Source organism: Gobio gobio (assembly GCF_949357685.1).
Source record: "Gobio gobio genome assembly, chromosome: 2".
Taxonomy (NCBI): Eukaryota; Metazoa; Chordata; class Actinopteri; order Cypriniformes; family Gobionidae; genus Gobio; species Gobio gobio.
Window position 1 is genome coordinate 3,248,178 of NC_137098.1, and position 21,572 is coordinate 3,269,749.

The 21,572-nt window shown below is 38.8% G+C and overlaps 1 protein-coding gene across 3 annotated transcripts in view; it reads right to left on the reverse strand.

Annotated features, from left to right (window-relative positions):
- The window catches only part of cbfa2t3 (CBFA2/RUNX1 partner transcriptional co-repressor 3), a 104,550-nt gene extending 83,452 nt beyond the window's left edge, over positions 1-21,098 (reverse strand). For 2 of the 3 annotated variants that reach the window (XM_079806078.1, XM_079806077.1), the window contains exon 1: positions 20,626-21,098. In XM_079806078.1, coding sequence (XP_079662204.1) covers positions 20,626-20,803 — 178 coding nt within the window. In that variant the 5' untranslated portion in view covers positions 20,804-21,098. The remainder of the gene's footprint in view (positions 1-20,625) is intronic. The other variant, XM_079806082.1, reaches the window with a different exon arrangement.
- Positions 21,099-21,572: the final 474 nt, after the last annotated feature.

Here is a 21,572-nt window from a genome sequence, read left to right on the forward strand (position 1 = left end):
TGATTGGGTTGTTTTAACCCAGCGATTGGGTTGTTTTGACCCAGTGAATGGGTTGTTTTAACCCAACGATTTGGTTGTTTTAACCTATCAATTGGGTTGTTTTAACCCAGCAATTGGGTTGTTTTAACCCAGTGAATGGGTTGTTTTAACCCATCAATTGGGTTGTTTTAACCCAGCGATTGGGTTGTTTTAACCCAGCAATTGGGTTGTTTTAACACAGCGATTCGGTTGTTTTAACCCATCAATTGGGTTGTTTTAACCCAGCGATTCGGTTGTTTTAACCAAGGGAATGGGTTGTTTTAACCTAGAGAATGGGTTGTTTTAACCCATCGATTCGGTTGTTTTAACCCATCAATTGGGTTGTTTTAACCCAGCGATTGGGTTGTTTTAACCAAGGGAATGGGTTGTTTTAACCCAGCGAATGGGTTGTTTTAACCCAGCAATTGGGTTGTTTTAACCTAGCGAATGGGTATGGGTTGTTTTAACCCAGCGATTGGGTTGTTTTAACCCAGCGAATGGGTTGTTTTAACCCAGCGATTGGGTTGTTTTAACCCAGCGATTCGGTTGTTTTAACCTATCAATTGGGTTGTTTTAACCCAGTGAATGGGTTGTTTTAACCCAACGATTTGGTTGTTTTAACCTATCAATTGGGTTGTTTTAACCCAGCAATTGGGTTGTTTTAACCCAGTGAATGGGTTGTTTTAATCCATCAATTGGGTTGTTTTAACCTAGAGAATGGGTTGTTTTAACCCAGCGATTGGGTTGTTTTAACCCATCAATTGGGTTGTTTTAACCTAGAGAATGGGTTGTTTTAACCCAGCGATTCGGTTGTTTTAACCCATCAATTGGGTTGTTTTAACCTAGAGAATGGGTTGTTTTAACCCAGCAATTGGGTTGTTTTAACCCAGGGAATTGGTTGTTTTAACCCAGCAATTGGGTTGTTTTAACCCATCAATTGGGTTTTTTTAACCCAGCGATTGGGTTGTTTTAACCCAGCGATTGGGTTGTTTTAACCCATCAATTGGGTTGTTTATAACCCAGGGAATGGGTTGTTTTAACCCAGCGATTTGGTTGTTTTAACCCAGCGATTGGGTTGTTTTAACCCATCAATTGGGTTGTTTTAACCCAATTGGGTTGTTTTAACCCAGCAATTGGGTTGTTTTTAACCCAGCATTTTTTGGAGTGTAGATTATGGACCCCCCCAACCCATTGATTATATTGTGTAAAAACAAGCAGAGCAATAGTGTTGGTGGTGCTTGGTTCAGACCAGTAATAAACTGAGAAACGTGTGTTTGGTTTTAGTCATGCTTCTTGGATTTCTCCACCGTGGAAAAGAATCTCTCACATCTCGTCTCGAGTTTCAGAACTGAGATCAACACTGTGATCAGATTCAACACGAAAGTCCTTTTCTATACGCTTCAGACTTGTTTCTTACACATGTATTTGACATCCTTCCTACCTACTCCGTCTTCAACAGGATGGGTTCTGGCTGTCTGTGAGATGGATGACTGGGTGTGGATGTAGTGTTTATACCTCCTTCTATGGCCACACATGCTCACTTACACACTCCTGCTATTTCTTATTGTGAAGCTGAAGCTTAAGACAAGGGGTTGAAAGAATGGATGGGTAAAGCATGAAACATACTGTGCATATGCTCCATTACATCCTGACAACTCTAGCTCTTACGCTATATTTATATTAAAGTGCCGCTATAATGCTAAAGCTTCCTAATTTTGTTTTAAAGTCTTCTAAAATATCACCTCATTGCTCAAAGAGTCTGAAAACGGTTCAGCCGCTCTAAACCCCTCCTTTCTGAGAGTCTAGTCTGCTGTGATTGGTCAGAAACCAATTTATTTAAATTTTAACCCATTTTTGAACAATAGTTGGGTTAAAAAAAAACCCAGCCCAACATGTTGGATTAATCATTTAACCTAACCTAGTCAAATATGGACAAACCCTACAGTTGGGTTAAACATTTTATTAAAAAAAATTAACCCAACAGTTAGGTTTGCCCATATTTGACCCAAATTTGGGTTGAAACAACCCAGCCTTTTTTTTAACCCAACCGTTAGGTAAAATTTTTTATGAAAAATTCAACACAACCATTGGATTAACCATATTTGACCCAAATTAGGGTCATATATGGACAAACCCAACAGTTGGGTTAAACATTTTATTAAAAAAATTAACCCAACAGTTAGGTTTGTCTATATATGACCCAAATTTAGGTTGAAACAACCCAGCATTTTTGTTAAACCCAACCGTTGGGTAAAAAAAATTATGTAAAAATGTAACCCAACCATTGGATTAACCATATTTGACCCAAATTTGGTTCATATATGGACAAACCCAACCACTGGGTTAAAAATATAATATAAAAATGTAACCCAAAGTTTGGGTTTGTCTATATTTGACCCAAATTTGGGTCATATATGGACAAACTCAAACATTGGGTTAAAAATGTTATTTTAAAAAATTAACCAACTGTTGGGTAACAAATGTTATGTAAAACTTTAACCCAACTGTTGGATTAACCATATTTGACCCAAATGTGGGTCATATATGGACAAACTCAACCATTGGGTTTAACATTTAATAAAAAAAATTAACCCAACTGTTGGGTTTGTCCATATTCGACCCAAATTTAGGTTGAAACAACCCAGCATTTGTTTTAAACCCAACCGTTGGGTAAAAAATGTAATGTAAAAATGTAACCCAAAGGTTGGGTTTGTCTATATTTGACCCAAATTTGAGTCATATATGGACAAACTCGAACATTGGGTTAAAAATGTAATTTAAAAAAATTAAACCAACAGGTAACAAATGTTATGTAAAATTTTAACCCAACCTTTGGGTTAACCATATTTGACCCAGATGTGGGTCATATATGGACAAACTCAACCATTGGGTTGAACATTAAATTTAAAAAAATTAACCGAACTGTTGGGTTTGTCCATATTTGACCCAAATTTGAGTTGAAACAACACAGCATTTTTTTTTAAACCCAACCGTTGGGTAAAAAATGTAATGTAAAAATGTAACCCAACCATTGGATTAACCATATTTGATCCAAATTAGGGTCATATATGGACAAACCCAACAGTTGGGTTAAAAATGTAATATATAAATTAGGGCTGTCAAAAGATTAATCGCGATTAATCGCATCCAAAATAAAAAGTTTGTGTTTACATAATATATGTGTGTGTACTCTGTTAATTATTATTTATATATACATACACACACATTCATGTATATATTTAAGAAATATTTGCATGTATATACATTTATATAATCTATAATATATATAAATATAAATGTTTTATATATAAAAATAATATTTTTTCTTAAATATATACATGAATGTGTGTGTATTTATATATAAATAATAATTAACAGAGTACACACACATATATTATGTAAACACAAACTTTTATTTTGGATGCGATTAATCGCGATTAATCTTTTGACAGCCCTAATATAAATTTAACCCAAAGGTTGGGTTTGTCTATATTTGACCCAAATTTGGGTCATATATGGACAAACTCAAACATTGGCTCATATATGGACAAACCCAACTACTGGGTTAATAATGTAATATAAAAATTTAACCCATGGGTTTGTCCATATATGACCCTAATTTGGGTGCCCCAGCCTGGGTCGTCCTTTTTTTTTTACCAAGCGCTGGGTTGCCAAAATGACCCAAAATTGGGTTGTTTTGAACCCAGCACTCTTTAGAGGAAATCATCTACAAAGGCGCTGTGATTGCAACACTGGCTCACTGCGCTTGCAACACGCGTGCTGTAGTTTCGCAGAGTTTCTGGCCTTATAGAGTTACAGCGACTGGAGCAAAAGGTGCAGCATGGGATGCTTATCGCCGTGGCAGCCGTTTGATTGACAGATCCTCTTTCCTAGCTCATTTAGGGCTTTGTTGATGTGGCCACAGCTCTTCCGAGTGATCAGTCTGAGAACGGTCTCAAACCTCTCCATTATCTCTGCACCTACACCACCCTTCATACACTGACCTTCACCCAGTGGCGTTAAGAATGTCTTTCTCGGCATCAGATGGAGTGGTGCAGAGATGCTCGCGTCTGATTGGGCTTATTGTGTCCGTATGGAAATGACAGTCTCTGCGGAGGCAGAAATAGAGCAGAAAAGAAAGAGATAGCACGGGGAAGGTAGATCTTTTTTTCACTCGCGCATTATAAATCCTTTCCTGTGGCTGCAGACGCCATCCAGAGTGCTGGGAAGAGATAAGACGGAAACACAGCTCTTTTGTCCTCTCCCTTTGTCCTCTCCCACTGAAGCTCCGGCTCTGTTGAGTCACCCTTACAGACTGCAGTAAATGAAAGTTATTTTAAGCACAGCCGCTCGGAGAGGGACTTTATCTAATGAGAAGCCGGCCAGAGGCAGTGCGGCGAGGAATGGAGTCATCCACTCTCAGCAGAAGCAGATGTGTCGCCAACACGTTTCTTCATCGCCGTCGCTGCTCTGAACCGCAGAGATTACGCGAAGATGCCACGGTGAAATGTGTGTGTGTGAGCGTGAAGAGGTTGTCATTTCTCAACAGGGTGATGTTGACAAAGAGAGGATGTGAGACAGGACAGGAAGCGAGAGAAGAGATAATGAACTGCGTTTTGTAATGTAGCGCAACAGATTTTGGAGATGAAATGTGATGAGGATTGCGGGCCTATGACCCGGTCCACCATTGACTAATTCAACAGATAATACACTTTTGATTTTTAACAACTAGCGAAGATGGTTGGGAATCAAACAGCTTATTGACCTCCATTTCACAATGTTTCCCTATTTATACCCTCACCTAAAGGATTATTAGGAACACACACTAATACTGTGTTTGACCCTCTTTCGCCTTCAGAACTGCCTTAATTCTACGTGGCATTGACTCAACAAGCTGCTGAAAGCATTCTTTAGAAATGTTGGCCCATATTGATAGGAGAGCATCTTGCAGTTGATGGAGATTTGTGGGATGCACATCCAGGGCACGAAGCTCCCGTTCCACCACATCCCAAAGATGCTCTATTGGGTTGAGATCTGGTGACTGTGGCGGCCATTTTAGTTCAGTGAACTCATTGTCATGTTCAAGAAACCAGTTTGAAATGATTGGAGCTTTGTGACGGTGCATTATCCTGCTGGAAGTAGCCATCAGAGGATGGGGACATGGTGCTCATAAAGGGATGGACATGGTCAGAAACAATGCTCAGGTAGGCCGTGGCATTTAAACCATGCCCAATTGGCACTAAGAGGCCTAAAGTGTGCCAAGAAAACATCCCCCACACCATTACACCACCACCACCAGCCTGCACAGTGGTAACAAGGCATGATGGATCCATGTTCTCATTCTGTTTACGCCAAATTCTGACTCTACCATCTGAATGACTCAACAGAAATCCAGACTCATCAGACCAGGAAACATTTTTCCAGTCTTCAACTGTCCAATTTTGGTGAAATCGTGCAAATTGTAACGGTGGTGTGGGTTTGACCCACTGTTCATTTCTGTGCTCTTGCCTATCAATAAATTTCCTGTTTCATATGTTGTTACTGTAGTTATTCTTCATGTGTAATTTTAACCCATTTTGTAACAATAGTTGGGTTAAAAAAACAGCCCAACATGTTGGATCAATCATTTAACCCAACCTAGTCAAATATGGACAAACCCAACAGTTGGGTTAAACATTTTATTAAAAAAATTAACCCAACAGTTAGGTTTGTCCATATTTGAACAACTCAGCATTTTTTTTAAACCCAACCGTTGAGTTAAACATTTAATGTAAAAACTTTAACCCAACTGTTGGATTAACCATGTTCAACCCAAATTTGGGTCATATATGGACAAACCTAACCATTGGGTTGAACATTTAATAAAAAAATAACCCAACTGTTGGGTTTATCCATATTTGACCCAAATTTAGGTTGAAACAACCCAGCATTTTTTTAAACCCAACCGTTGGATTAACCAAATTTGGGTCATATATGGACAAACTCAAACATTGGGTTAAACATTTAATTAAAAAAAATTAACCCAACTGTTGGGTAACAAATGTTATATAAATGTTTAACCCAACTGTTGGATTAACTATATCGTTGTTAAACTATATTGTTGTTAACTACATCTCTAATGTTGGTTTGGTGGCTCTGTAATGCCAAGTTCAAGTTCAAGTTCAAGAGTCCAAGTCTGTCATCAGAGTGATTCCAGAAGCGTCTTATTCCAATTATATTCCAATTTTGCACATAATTAGGGGTTCAAGAAAGCCTATTGTAATAGTCGAATTTTCCCAGGATCATCATTCTCCCCTAAAAGTTATCGGGCAGACCAAACCGTAAATCGTAGAGACTTGAAACTTTGAGGGTTGGTAGTACTAACACCATCTACAGCGGCACCAAAGCTTGTCCCAATCGGCCTGACGGGGGCGCTACAGCGCTCAAAAGTGTTAAATCACTCATAACTCCTAAACCGTTAGGTGTAGGTTCAAGTGTCTTATATTGTTGGACATTTTGGGGTATTTTGGATTTTTCAAAAAACCTACTTTTGTGAACTAGTCCTAGATTTTTGGCCTGATCGGAACCAAACCAGTGTAGCAATATTCTCTGGAGTCTGATTGTCAGTAAGTATCACAAAAAGTTGAAATTTCAATTCATGGTTTGATACCAAAACTTTTGAAGTGGGAGGAGCCACTTTTACGAAATGGCTGTAACTCATGAACGGAATGAGATGTTTTCAGCAAACTTGGGGCACATATGTAAGAGCTCATTCTGTGGTGGTGTGAAAAAGCACACGGCGACTGGACACTTGGTGGCGCTATAACATGGAAAAAAGATTAAAACGGCAAATCGAAGTCTGATTGACTTGAAAATTAGATAAAGGTGTCTTCGTCCAATGTGCCAAGAGTGCCTTTGAGGGCATTCATATATCTTAAAAAACACATCTGGTGGCGGCCAATGAATTTCGAGCGGCTGTCAGATAAGATTAACGGAGGACGATTGGAACGAAACTCGCTGGGCCTGTTTGACTCACGATTTCTGTGATAAATTCAAAAGAAATGCGCCTTCGCATTCATACCACACGGTAGAACGCCTCATTCTGAGCATCTTTGCCTCTAGGACCGCCACTGTCAATCGAACCGTTCGTTAAATACTGGAGATTATTTTCAAAAACCAACATGAAGTAGATCTAGGTTTTCAAATCTCTGGACTGTCTAGGTCAATAATTATCAAATAAAAGTGCCTTTGGATAGCTATAACAGGGTCATTTAGAAAACAGGCAACCCCAAAGCCTATTGTTCCTAAACGAAAACTCAGAAATCTGCATCATTTGGTGCGCACATGCGACATATGATTCTAAACAAGCATGCAAACTTTTATGGAGATCGGACCATAGGTGGCGCTCTAACGTGCTTTAAACAAGATATATTTCATATGGTAAATTGCCTGTATTGTTGTAAATGGTGTTTGATAAAAGATGCTTGCTAAATAAAACATAAGATCTTAAAGCGCTTGAAACCTGATAATTGCTGCTCGCAGCTATATTTTAAATGTGCAACTTTGGATAGAAACAGTTGTCTCTAAATATCCTAAACACATAGTCAACATGAGGATGGCTACATCATTCAGCCCTTTAACTTCGGTTGGAAATAACAAGGCAAGTTTAAGTGAACATGATTGGAGATTTTATGAGATTAAGTGAACATGATTGGAGATTTTCACAGTGACCGTGAACTTCTTGCTGGCTCGTTCAGCAGAACAACAGCCACTATAATCTATCATTAACAACGGAGTTATATGCAAACATAAGGAAGAGAATTTTGGCATCTTTGGCGAATCTCTTGAGCAAGAGAAAACTCTGACAAGCCGTTCAATCCTATAGCTAGGAGAAAAACTGAGATCCCATTCATGCAGAGATCTCATTTGTGAGTTGTGAGTTTTCTTTCTTTCACCTCTTCTCTGGTGTGATGTTGTTGAGTTGTGCACATCTGTGCATGGACGTGCCCTCGCAGGTGCGCGTGCTGATAGTTAAACCCTGACTTCGGGTTTGTGTGCTCAGGCAGTTGGCAGTGCTGGGACTGGAGATAGCAAGAAGAGGGGGTTGATGCACAGTATCAAGTTGTGAACATCTGTTCCTCATAGAGACCGCAAAGCTGGTGCAGAGGAAATAGGAAGAATAACTGTTCTCTGCTTTTCTGTCTACTCTTTCTCTTACTTGTTTTGTCTTCATCTTCCCTTCCCTTCCTCCCCCATGCCGTGTGCTCACATCCACACATATATAGACATGTAAAGACTCTTTACTAGAAAGTACTGTAGTGGTACACTGCTGTCAGATGGTAGGGTACTTGCTTATATACCATTAATAATTATCGTATTAATACACTGTGGTATTTAACAGAATATCATGATCTGTCCATGGTGCAAAAAAACTAAAACACAATATCATGCTATAGAGCAGCACGATATAGTGAGAAACACAATCTTTCAGTTTCAAATGTAGATCACGATTCTCCCACGATAATGAGCGGACAACTAGTCCTGAATGACCAAATATTAATTTCTGCAGTCTATTTAAAAAATGTCCACCATCTTGGATGAACCTTTATACCTAGAAGAGCTCAGTGCCTTATATTTTGACTAAAACAAGGTCTTATGGTGCGTTCACACTGGACGCGATTCGCGCGAGTGATCTACATGTTAAGTCAATGCAGAGACGCAAAATGGCATTCTGCGGCGCGATACGCGCGAATTGCGGGAATCGCTCAAGTTGAAAAATCTGAACTTTGGCGGATATTTTGCGCCGCGTTAACCAATCAGGAGAAAATCTGTATATTAATATCTGGTTCAGACAATATGATTATCACCGTGATAACATTAAATGACATGAAACACAACCCAGTCTCTTTTTGTTAAATGCAAGTTTATGTATGATCAATAATACAAAAGTATAAGTAATGTATAACAAGCTATACATGAAATAAAGCAAACAATTCAGTCAAACATTCAAAGTCAGTGCTAGTCGGCTAACGTTACAACTGCAACGTACAGTTATAGCCTAAAAAATATAAAGTAATGAAACTTATCTTTGCCCTCAGCCTAAACGATTTGCCAGAGAACAAATTATAGATCCATGAGAGCAAAGATCGGCCGTTACAAGACGAATTATAGCTGGAGACGCCACAGAGACATCAGAGCCAGCGGCAGAAGAACTGGCTGAGGAAGGGTTGCTCTCACTGGGTTAATGAGCGCCGCTGATCCGCTGGAGCTCACAACTCCGAAAACGGCAGATAAAATGTTGAAATAAGCACTCTTTATATAAATAAACCACATATTTGAGCTTTAAACAACTACATTATCGACTGAAAAAGTCTTAAAACTACGTTTTGTCACACATTAACAGTAGATTTTAACAAAAAAAGACGTGTAAACACAGCCCATGTCAGCCATTTCTCAACGAGACGAGCTGCTGGCGGAAGCCCCGCCCATGAGGCGAATTCGTGTCTGTTGTGCAGTGAATGTCACGCGCGATTGAAGCGAGTAAACTCAAAATGTCCAGGCGTCCACCTTCGTGTGATTAGCGCGAATTGCGTCCGGTGTGAACGCCACATTATAAGGCATACACATAAATGGAATCACATGATACCTATGGCTGCATTCAAATTCACTCAACTCTGACCTCAAACTAATGTTGGAATTCTCCGACTGAAGACTATGATAAACTCTATTGGTCATTTAGGGCTCTATCACACACCCGGCGCAAGTGTGTTCTGCTAGTTTCAGCCGGACGCAGTTCTCATGTTCAACTCCACGTTGTGTAAATATTAAAAGCACTGCTCATCTGTTCACCCATGGGCGTCTGGTCTGAGCACCAGGTGTGATCAGGAGCATTGTTGAGGAACTGAAAACCACTGACCATTGACCAACACACACCTGCTCTAAAGTCAATAGTGCAGTATTTGTGTGTTACTTAAAGAGTGTGTTACTCTCTCACACTCAGGTACACGCAGCACACACACACACACACACACACGCACTCACGCACGCATGCACGCACGCACGCACGCACGCACGCACGCACGCACACACACACACACACACACACACACACACACACACACACAGCACACACACACGTTTAAATATTAAAATAAAAGGATTCCTCTCTGGAGAAGCGTTCAGTCTCTCCTCGTGTCAATAGTGAATCCTCTCATGGTGCAGCACAATTGGCTTTTAAAGGGAAAGGGAGATGAGACTCTGATTGGTTTATTGCACGTTACGCCTAAAACACACCCATGACTTATTAAGAGACGAGGGATGACCCTTTTAGACCATGTGCCGGGCGCGCTGACCATTTTTCCCGCCGTTAAACTAGCAAAAGTGGAAAAGTGCACCTGCGCCGTGAGTTCATATCATTAAAATAAGGCACTCAAGATCTGGAAGTCACTCCGTCAGACTTTATTACTTCAATCTTGCTGTTGTCTATAGGGTTGCCAGGTCTGCGTAACAAAACTAGCCCAATGACATTCCCACATCTAAAACACATATTTTAGTGAAGTGTGGCCGTGAAAATGAAGTGACGTGTGGCCAAGAATAGTGACCCATACTTGGAATTTGTGCTCTGCATTTAACCCATCCAAGTGCATACACACAGTAGTGAGGCATATTGCATTTAGGGGTTCGGTGCCTTGCACAAGGGTTGCTGGTTATTCACTCCCCCCACCAACAAATCCTGCTGGACCTGAGACTTGAACCGGCAACCTTCGGGTTACAAGTCAGACTCTCTAACCATTAGGCCACGACTGCCCCTTTACAGTCACTGTAACACATAAACACAGCTCAAAACTTAACATCAACAGTTTTGTCATTGGTAGAATATAACATATTGCATAAATTATATGTGACTCAAAACCAGTCATAAGGGCCAATTTTTGTGAATCTGTGGGTTAAAAAAAAATCTAAATATTGAGAAAATCTTGTCCAAATGAAGTCCTTAGCAATGCATATTACTACTAAAGATACATTTTTGTTAATATATATTTACGGTTGGAAATGTACAAAATATCTTCATGGAACATGATCTTAATATCCTAATGATTTTTGGCATAAAAGAAAAATGTATAATTTTGACCCATATAATGTATTGTTGGCTATTGCCACAGATATACCTGTGAGACGCACGACTCCAGAGTCACACATTTGATTGAAATGCTTGTGTTGAATGTCACACCTTTATATAAATTAAACAGTATTATTATTATTATTAAATCTACCTCAACTTTATGAGTCAGATGCACAAGTGATTTTGCAGTGGTTATTTTCTGAGTTGTCATAAATGCTGCATATGACGCATTATAATGCTATCTTGAAACACAGGTTCTCTGTTTTTATGTCTCCATCTTCTCCAGATCATCGTGTTTTGTCATGAGCCATATGCACCTAAACCAACACGATAACGTTCCCGAATATCAGTCGAACACATGATTGATCTAGGCTGGAAAAGCATTCAGGACAGCGTAATTCCTCTGTCCTCGTTTCCACCGGGAGCACGGACGGCCCTTAAACACACACACACACACACACACACACACACACACACACACACACACACACACACACACACACACACACACACACACACACACACACACACACACACACACACACACACACACACACACACACACACACACACACACACACACACACACACACACACATGTTTGTTTTTGTGAAATGTGAGGACATTCCATAGGCGTAATGGTTTTTATACCGTACAAACCGTATTTTCTATCCCCTTACACTGACCCTGTCCCTAAACCTGCCCCTCACAGGAGACTGTGCAGTTCACTTTCTGTGAAAAAAAACCTTGTTCTGTGTGATTTATAAGCATTTTGAAAAGTGAGGACATGGGGAACGTCCTCATATTTCACCCTCTTTTTGTAATACCTATGTCATACCCATGTCATTATACACATTTGTGTCCTGATATTTCACAAAAACATGCCCACACACACACACACACACACACACACACACACACACACACACACACACACACACACACACACACACACACACACACACACACACACACACACACACACACACACACACACACACACACACACACACACACACAGTGCTGTCAGCTATGCTAAGATGCTAAAGCACGGGCCAACGTATCATCCAAGCATACATATTCAAATAGCGGTGGATTAGCGCGGCTAAGCTCTCTGCTGCCAGTGATAGGAAAGAACCAGACTTTGTTTTGATAATTTCCCCCCCTCTTTTTTTTTTTCTTGAAGAATTTCAGGGTTTCAATTCGGCTCCCCCATCTTTTTATATGTGTGGTGGGTGGCTGTTTTTCATTGCATTGCAGACTGGTGTGTGTGTGTGTGTGTGTGTGTGTGTGTGTGTGAGTGTGATGATAAGGCTCAGGGAGAGAAGCCAGCGCTCTGACATCTCTGCACCGCCGCGGTTATCGTTTGCCGCAGCTGTTGCCCAAGTCGCACCACATCTGCCGCCTCACAAGAAGCCTCGCCGCTATCGCACGACATGAAAAGCCCCTTCATTAAGCAGCTGTTGACTACACCTCCCATCAGCCCCTTCTCACACGTGCACGCACACCTAGATAGGTAGCAGTGCGTGAGACAAAGCGCCGCTGTTTACAAGCTCCAGGGCCTTTCTTTGTAGCCGAGCAGCGGGCAAGCCTTAGGGACGTTTAGCCCGCTGCCTCAGCCATTTTATCACTGAATTACAGGGGATGTTTATGACTAAGCCTAATTATACTGGGCTTATCAGAGAAACGTGTGCAGAGCTCATTATTGCCAAGAGCCGAGGCGCCTCAGGTAATGTGCAATGCTGTATATTACCTTTCAACGCAAGCTAAAACCATTAAAAAGTTAAAAGTTGGCTTAAAATTCTAGTATTGGTCTTAAGTGGCTTTAGCATTCTTACATGTGCTTTTATCTTGGCACAAAGAAGTCATGCGACTACGAGATGGGACAAATCAATCAAAAACCACAGCCAATCAGAACAGCGTGTGGGCGATTAATCACCAGAGATTAATCCTGACGGCACTCGCAAGGAAATGGACATATTCACAAATATTACACCATTTAAGCATTACTAAAATACACACTGAGTTACTAAAACAATATGTCATAGAATACACTCTGTGGCTGGAACAACACAAAACATGGCAATGATAATCTCAGGTAGTGTGTTTGTGCTTTATTTAATGTTAAAAGCGTGTCATGTGAACATGAACTGATCATCTCCGCTTTAATACCAGTTACAGCGAAATAAAGATAAATGAACATCTGAAGGTATGATAGCCCGCTGCCTCAGCCATTTTATCACTGAATTACAGGGGATGTTTATGACTAAGCCTAATTATACTGGGCTTATCAGAGAAACGTGTGCAGAGCTCATTATTGCCATGAGCCGAGGCCGACTCAGGTAATGTGCAATGCTGTATATTACCTTTCAACGCAAGCTTAAACCATTTTCGCCATAAAGTGCAACTTAAAAGTTGGCTTAAAATTCTAGTATTGGTCTTAAGTGGCTTTAGCATTCTTACATGTGCTTTTATCTTGGCACAAAGAAGTCAAAACACAGACGGCAACATCGTGGTACGCATTACACCGTGTCCTAACTACACTCGCCACGATAAGATTCCAGCGTCAGGCACACTGTTGCCAAGAAATTTTCAGGGGAAGTTGCTAAAGACAGATCGAGGTGTTGCTAAAAGTTGCTAAATGACGTTGTGAAGTCATTGCGCTATGACGTCATTACGTAATCGCAAGGCAAAACTACGCCATTATGTAACGCATAGATATTATTTGAAATGCTAATTTAGATTTGTTTGTAAAATAAATGAAAGCAATGTGTTAGTTAATATGTACGGATCGAGCCCCACACATGACGTGCAAGAAAAAAAAAAGTAAATTGTGCGCAAAATTTACAAATTCGTTCCCTCGATTTGCTCAACCGTCCACACGATTTACTCATTTGTTCCCTCGATTTATAAATTGCGTGCACGATTTAGCCTACTAGTTTTTTTCCTGCATGTCATATGCAGGGCTCCGTAAATATGCCACCTAAATGATCTTCCGTTTTTTACAGCGATTTCCACATTTCCACAGCGATCTTAAGGAATTATGAATGAACCGCTTGGCCTATTGAGCTAGCTTGTACGTGTGTAGTTTGGATTAGAGTCACTTTCCAGAAGTTGCAAAATAAATTAAAAAAATTGCTAAATTTGTTGCTAGGTGCTTTTAGAAAAAAAAGTTGCTAAGGTAGTCTGAAAAGTTGCTAAATCTAGCAACAAAATTGCTAAGTTGGCAACTTGGTTGGTCAGGCAATTTGTGTGTCCGCATGCGACTACGAGATGGGACAAATCAATCAAAAACCACAGCCAATCAGAACAGCGTGTGGGCGGAGCTCTTGGCACAAGAGATTTATTCTGACGGTGTCATGAAAAATCCCATAGATATCCATAAAAAAGGCTAGATGTCTTATGGCGGAGTCTCTAACGTCATCACCGGCGGCCATCTTGTGACAGGCAAGCTTTCTGGCGAGCTCCTGATGTAAGGCGAGTGATCTGCACAAACACAAATACTCTTATCTTGCTGAAATCTTGACGGATTTACAAATGGTTTGGTTTCTTACAATCGTTATTAACATGGCTATAATTATGGATGCTTGAACAAATTATGAATAATTATTCATAAGTATGCAGTGTCATAACTACATCTCTGACGTTTATCACAAACCAAACAGTTTGAAAATTGGTATAAAATTGAGCAAGTTATGGTTATTTAAAAAGTACACGCACCATTAAAACACAATTTTACGAGTGAGCGAGCCGACTGTGACAAGATGGCCGCCAGGTGCGGACGTCGACCTCCATTGGCCAGCAGCGCGGACGAGACATTTAGCATTTATTATGTATATCTATGAAAAATCCTGTCCCCCTGTGAAATAGTGTCCGCTTAGGACCCAACGTGGCTGTTTTAAATGCCTGATCAAAAGCTGTTATCGCGATATTTTGTTTAATGGCTAATCGAGATGCTTATTCTAGCAAGCTAAATGCTCTGTTCAAAATAAAAGCATTTAAAAAATGTGTTACAATAACAAAACGCGTTACGTATCAGCAGTGTTGGGGAAAGTTACTTTCAAAAGTAATGCATTACAATATTGCGTTACTCCCTGAAAAAGTAACTAATTGAGTTACTTAGTTACTTTTTAAGAAAAGTATTGCGTATGTTACTTTTGCGTTATTTTTTTCTCACCTGGGCTGGTCTTGTTTTTTTTTTTAAAACAAAAAATATATATTTTTGTGCAAAGGTATAGGCCTCTTCAAACCAAAATTGAAATAATAAACCCACGGTAAAAATTCAAATTCACACATGAACAGTAGAGGCGCAGTTAGAGGCTGCCATTTGGGATAATGGAAGAATAGGACGCAGGAGAAAAAAGTTTTACCAATAAAAACAAAAACAAAAATAGTCGTTTTTGTCCATGGTTTAACTGAATCATTAAAGGTCATCAGCAAGAAAATTGGTCAATAAAGGTAGATTAAATGCATAAAAATATTTTATTTAACATTTCATTATTGGAGGTTTGCATAGTACTCAGATTTTGCATTTGACTGATTTTATTCATTTTGAGGAGGACTGAATCTTTATTGTGCAAGTGAGATGAATAAAGGCTCACATTTAGTCTAGAACTACAATAACCCTCATGTATACTGTAACATACTGCTCTGAGACAGAAGGTAGAAGATCCAAATGCAGCTTTATTAAAGGGTAATCCACACTCGTAGTCGACAAACAGGCAAGAGATCATAACAGGTAATCAGTCCAATACAGCAAACAAGACAGGAGAGACAGGCAAACGGGTAATCCACGGAACAGGCAAGAAATCCAAAACCAGAGACATGAAACCAGGGAAAACGCTCAGAAATGCAGTTTACAACAAACAAGACTTCGCAGTGAATGACAGAGTGAACATGGTTTGTATAGGCTGGTGTAATGGGGTAATGAGGTGATGAGACAGGTGCAAACAATGAGTGATGATGAGTCCGGGCAAAGGATTATGGGTAATGTAGTTTGTGATGGAGTGACAGTCCGGGGTGGAGTGCCCTCAGGTGTTAATCAGGGGCACTCTCACTGCTGATTGTGACACACGTAATTGGGTTATGTTGAATTTAATTAAAATAGTTTATTTCAGTAAACTTAAGTTTTTTTTACGTAAGGTTAATTCAATGCCATTTAGTTAAATCAGGTTAACATTCTCAATTTTTTCCAAAACTATTCAATTTAATTATTCTAAAATGAATTAGAAAAACAAACCAAAACAAGTAATCCAGTTTAATTGATTATTTTTATTTAGTCAAAAACTATTTTTACAACATTTCGCAACCTTTTACAAGATCTTAATGGCTAGCCAGAAGATGGTTTTGTTACATCCATGGCATGCCCGATTGTTTTATTATTAAAATAGCTTTAATTGTTATTAGCAGGTCCTCAGCCCAAGCACATGCTCTACACTTCACCACAATAACCTCCAAAAACACTAACATAACAAAAACTTATAAATACCAACATAACAATAAATGAAGCATTAAAAAGTCTCTCCATTTTCTCATCTTGTTAAAAATGCATCAAATAGCACTTTATTTAAACATTTACTCTCAGAATTCAGCCCCTTTGCAAAGCATGATGGGAAGTGATTGGTTTTGATTGGGTTACTTGATTGAAACGTGTTATTTCAAAATGAAAACATCAAGTTATGTCAAAGAGTAATGATTTTAAGTCAGTTTAACATGAATCAATTACATTTGAACCAGAAACCTGATATAATTGTGTTAAATCAAGATGAATTGCTTAAATAAAGTGAACAGCATCATAAAATCATTTTTTTGAGTGCTGGCCCGCTTTAGACCCGCCATATTCAAAAAATGATTCAGGCCCTTCATAGATATGACATTAAATTCGCTTCGAAGTTTCATTATGCCGTGTTTTGAAATCGTCATCACTATATAAGTCGTTATTTAGGGGTTTTTTTTGCGCACAAAAACTATTCTCGCCGATTCATAAAGTTATTGTAGAGCCACTGTAGTGAGATGGACTTTGTATCGACGTCTTTAGTGCCTTTTAAGGGTCTTGAGAGTGTAAAGTTGAGCCAATGGAGGCCTTTCAGAGCATCAGATTTACACTAAAATATCTTCATTTGTGTATGAAGATGAACGGAGGTCTGACGGGTGTCGAACGACATGAGGGTCAGTAATTAATGACAGAATTTACATTTTTGGGTGAACTAACCCTTTAAGTTAAGTTTGACAAGTATAAAAAAAGTTGTAAGTTATAAGTATATAAATATCATTTAAACTGTATTTGATCAAATTGAGTTGGACCAACTCAAAAGGGGGACCAACACAATATTAGGAAGGTGGTCATAATATTATGCCTGATCGGTGTATATCGTTGTAATCATATATTTATTTGGCTACATGTCTCATCAGTGGAAGCACGGCTATTGCATCCACATGTACCAGATGCGAATTCCAGCGCAACCGCAACGCCTCAGTTAACGGTCATAAGTGCGAGATAAGATAAACATTTCATATTCGACACATGTTTTAAGATTGAAATGTTAAACGACCGACCAAAATAATCAGGCAAACTTTGTTTTGAATTAAAAATAGGCCTATGATTCATGTAATGACTGTCAATGTGACGAGACAAGAAACATTAACGGAGCAGTTTTCTTCAGATTAGGCTTTAGATTGATAATGAATATGTACATATTGTGGATGAATTTAATGAACTTATTTACCAAGCGTTCATAGCCTTCAGTAAATTAACATGTCTGAGAAGATGATTAATAAATCATGGGCTAAATATGAGTTGATCCTAGGTTCACTGCAAAAAATACTTTTCTTGCTTAGTATTTTTGTCTTGTTTTCAGTCCAAATATATCTAAAAAATCTTGCTTTAAGAAGCATTTACTAGACAAGCAAAAGTTTTTGTCTCGTTTTGGGGGAAAATAACTCAAAATTAAGTTTTTGCTTAAAATAAGCAAAATAATCTGCCACTGGGGTAAGCAAAATAATATTGTTTTCCGTTTGAATTAAGATTATTTTGCTCACCCCATTAGCAGATTATTTAGCTAATTTTAAGCAAAAACTCCCTTAATTTTGAGTTATTTCCCCCAAAAACAACACAATAATTTTTATTTGGCTAGTAAATGCTTCTTGTTTTGAGAATTTTTAGATGTTTGGACCAGAAACACTAAGTAAACTGACATTGACAATGAAAAGACTATCAGTCAGAGCTCAGCTTTAGGAGGGCAAGATAAGGAGACTGAGAGAAAAAGAAAGAGTGATGGAGAGAGAGAGAGAGAGGAGAGAGCAGGTATTGACAAATGTGACAATAGCAATATCTGTGGCAATAGCCAACAATACATTATATGGGTCAAAATTATCCATTTTTCTTTCATGCCAAAAAACATCAGGATATTAAGATCATGTTCCATAAAGATATTTTGTACATTTCCTACCGTAAATATATCAAAACAATATTATTAGTAGTAATATGAGTTGCTACGGACTTCATTTGGACAACTTTAAAGGAGATTTTCTCAATATTTAGACTTTTTTGCACCCTCAGATTCCCGATTTTCCAACTTTTGTCCAATCCTAACAAACCATGCATCAATGGAGAGCTTATTTAGGTAACACTCGAAAAATGGTCATTAGTTAACATTAGTTCATGTATTAACTAACATGAACTAACCATGAGCAGTACATTTGTTACTGTATTTGTTCATCTTTGTTAACATTGGTTAATATAAATACAGCTGTTCATGTTAGTTCACAGTGCATTAACTAATGTTAAAAAGATTTTAATAATGCATTAGTAAATGTTGAAATTAACGGTTACACTTTATTTCGATAGTCCACTTGAAACATTCTACTAACTATAAGTAACTTTGCAACTACATGTCAACTAACTGTCATTAGAGTATTAGTAGACTGTCAGTAGACTCGTAGGTTATGGTTAAGTGTTAGGGTTCGGGTTAGTAGAATAACTTGAATTGTAGTTGCCAAGTTACTTATAGTCAGAATGTCTGTTGGGGGACCAACAAAATAAAGTTTTAGTAAATATTAATCAGAGAGTCTACTAATACTCTAATGACTGCTAGTTGACATGTAGTAGCAAAGTTACTTGTAGTTAGTAGAAATAAAGTGTTAGCAGATATTAAGCACAGTCTACTAATACTCTAATGACTGCTAGTTGACATGTAGTAGCAAAGTTACTTGTAGTTAGTAAAAATAAAGTGTTAGCAGATATTAAGCAGAGTCTACTAATACTCTAATGACTGCTAGTTGACATGTAGTTGCAAAGTTACTTGTAGTTAGTAGAAATAAAGTGTTAGCAGATATTAAGCACAGTCTACTAATACTCTAATGACTGCTAGTTGACATGTAGTAGCAAAGTTACTTGTAGTTAGTAGAAATAAAGTGTTAGCAGATATTAAGCAGAGTCTACTAATACTCTAACGACTGCTAGTTGACATGTAGTTGCAAAGTTACTTGTAGTTAGTAGAAATAAAGTGTTAGCAGATATTAAGCAGAGTCTACTAATACTCTAATGACTGCTAGTTGACATGCAGTTGCAAAGTTACTTGTAGTTAGTAGAAATAAAGTGTTAGCAGATATTAAGCACAGTCTACTAATACTCTAATGACTGCTAGTTGACATGTAGTGGCAAAGTTACTTGTAGTTAGTAGAAATAAAGTGTTAGCAGATATTAAGCACAGTCTACTAATACTCTAATGACTGCTAGTTGACATGTAGTGGCAAAGTTACTTGTAGTTAGTAGAAATAAAGTGTTAGCAGATATTAAGCACAGTCTACTAATACTCTAATGACTGCTAGTTGACATGTAGTGGCAAAGTTACTTGTAGTTAGTAGAGTGTCTAAAGTGGATCGTCAAAATAAAGTGTTACCAAATTAACATTAACAAAGATTATTAAACGCTTTATAAGTGCAGTTCATTATTAGTTAATGTTAACTAGTTAACTAATGTTAACTAATGACCATTATTCTAAAGTGTTACCCTTATTTATTCTGGTTTCAGATTATATATAAATCTCAATTTACTTTTATGACTGGTTTTGTGGTCCAAAGTCACAAATAAACTGACCCTGACATGGTTTCAAAGCTATTTCTTATCCATTTACGTCTTGAAATGCTCAGAGGAATCCGCATTTTCACTCGACCACCCCTAACTAGCTCAAATTTGGGATCTCTATGATTATAAAACCATATTGAATCGAAATCTGAATCAAATCGAAAGCTTGTGTATGGAAATCGAATCGGGCTAGAAGCTTCACTATAATATATATGTATATATCCACAATAATCAATACTGAATCGATTCAAAATTAAATCTGAAACGACTCGAAGGCTTGTGAATGGAAACCTGTGAAGAACCTCTGAAGAACCGCTATAGAACCACTGAAAAAAGCGGAGATGATGTTTTGGATGTCGTATGACTTAGTTGGAATCAATTAGCATCTCTAGAAAGGACAATCCGCTGTGTTTTCACTCACCTGTGGATGGCCTGTTGGTCATGTGAGCCGGCAGGGCCAATCGGTGAAGGGCTCGATTATCCGCGGCGACACAGCGGCTGGTTAGCGTGACGGTTGGCACTCTGGACGATGCTCTCCTGGTCCCAGACCTGTTAAGTCTCTTTGCTTGGATCTCTCCAGCCATCTCATCCCAATGCATCGGCTCCTCAAGAGTTCCAGAGCCTCTGAGTTTTGCTTGGGAAGAGCAAAGTTCCTCCTTAAAGAGCTGTTGTCCAGTAACCCACGCAACCCAATGAGAAGACCAGATGCGAGACAAAACTAGCTTTCAAATGCTGACCACAGACCTTTTCCTCTCCGCTCTTTAGCTTAGGTCGCAATGTTGTTGTGGTTCTTCAAAATGTATGGGCTTCTGGGCAAGCAGTGATATTGTCTGTCACAGCGGGGGAACGTGTAGTGAGCGCATGTTCCTCCGCCTCTCTCTCGCTCTCTTTATCTCTTTCACTCTCTTTGTAACAGCTCAAAAGGAAAGGGTGGTATGGGTGGCAGAGAGGTCAGGCTGCCTGTGGGCTGAGACTGTACTGTAATTTGGCAATGCGTAAACGTCAACGTCTCCCTTTGAGGACTACAATTGTAGTAATATTTCATAAAGTTGATTCATCTAAAATGTTCTCTTTTAGAGTTGGGATTAATCTGTGATCATGTATGAACTAGATGAGTAACGTTAACATTTAATACCAAACTTTCATGTTGACTGGACAAAACCAAGTTTAAAATAACTTTGAACAACTTCTGTTTTACTCAGAGAAAGTTAAAAAAAAATGTACTAGCATGTTGCTTTCGTGATTTAACACATTGGTAATATGTTTTAGCAATTTGCTAGCATGAATTAGCATGTTGCTAGCATACTTTTACTCATTGTTGGCAAGCATTTTGCCTGTTTTTGTCAACATATTTCTAGCATGATTAAG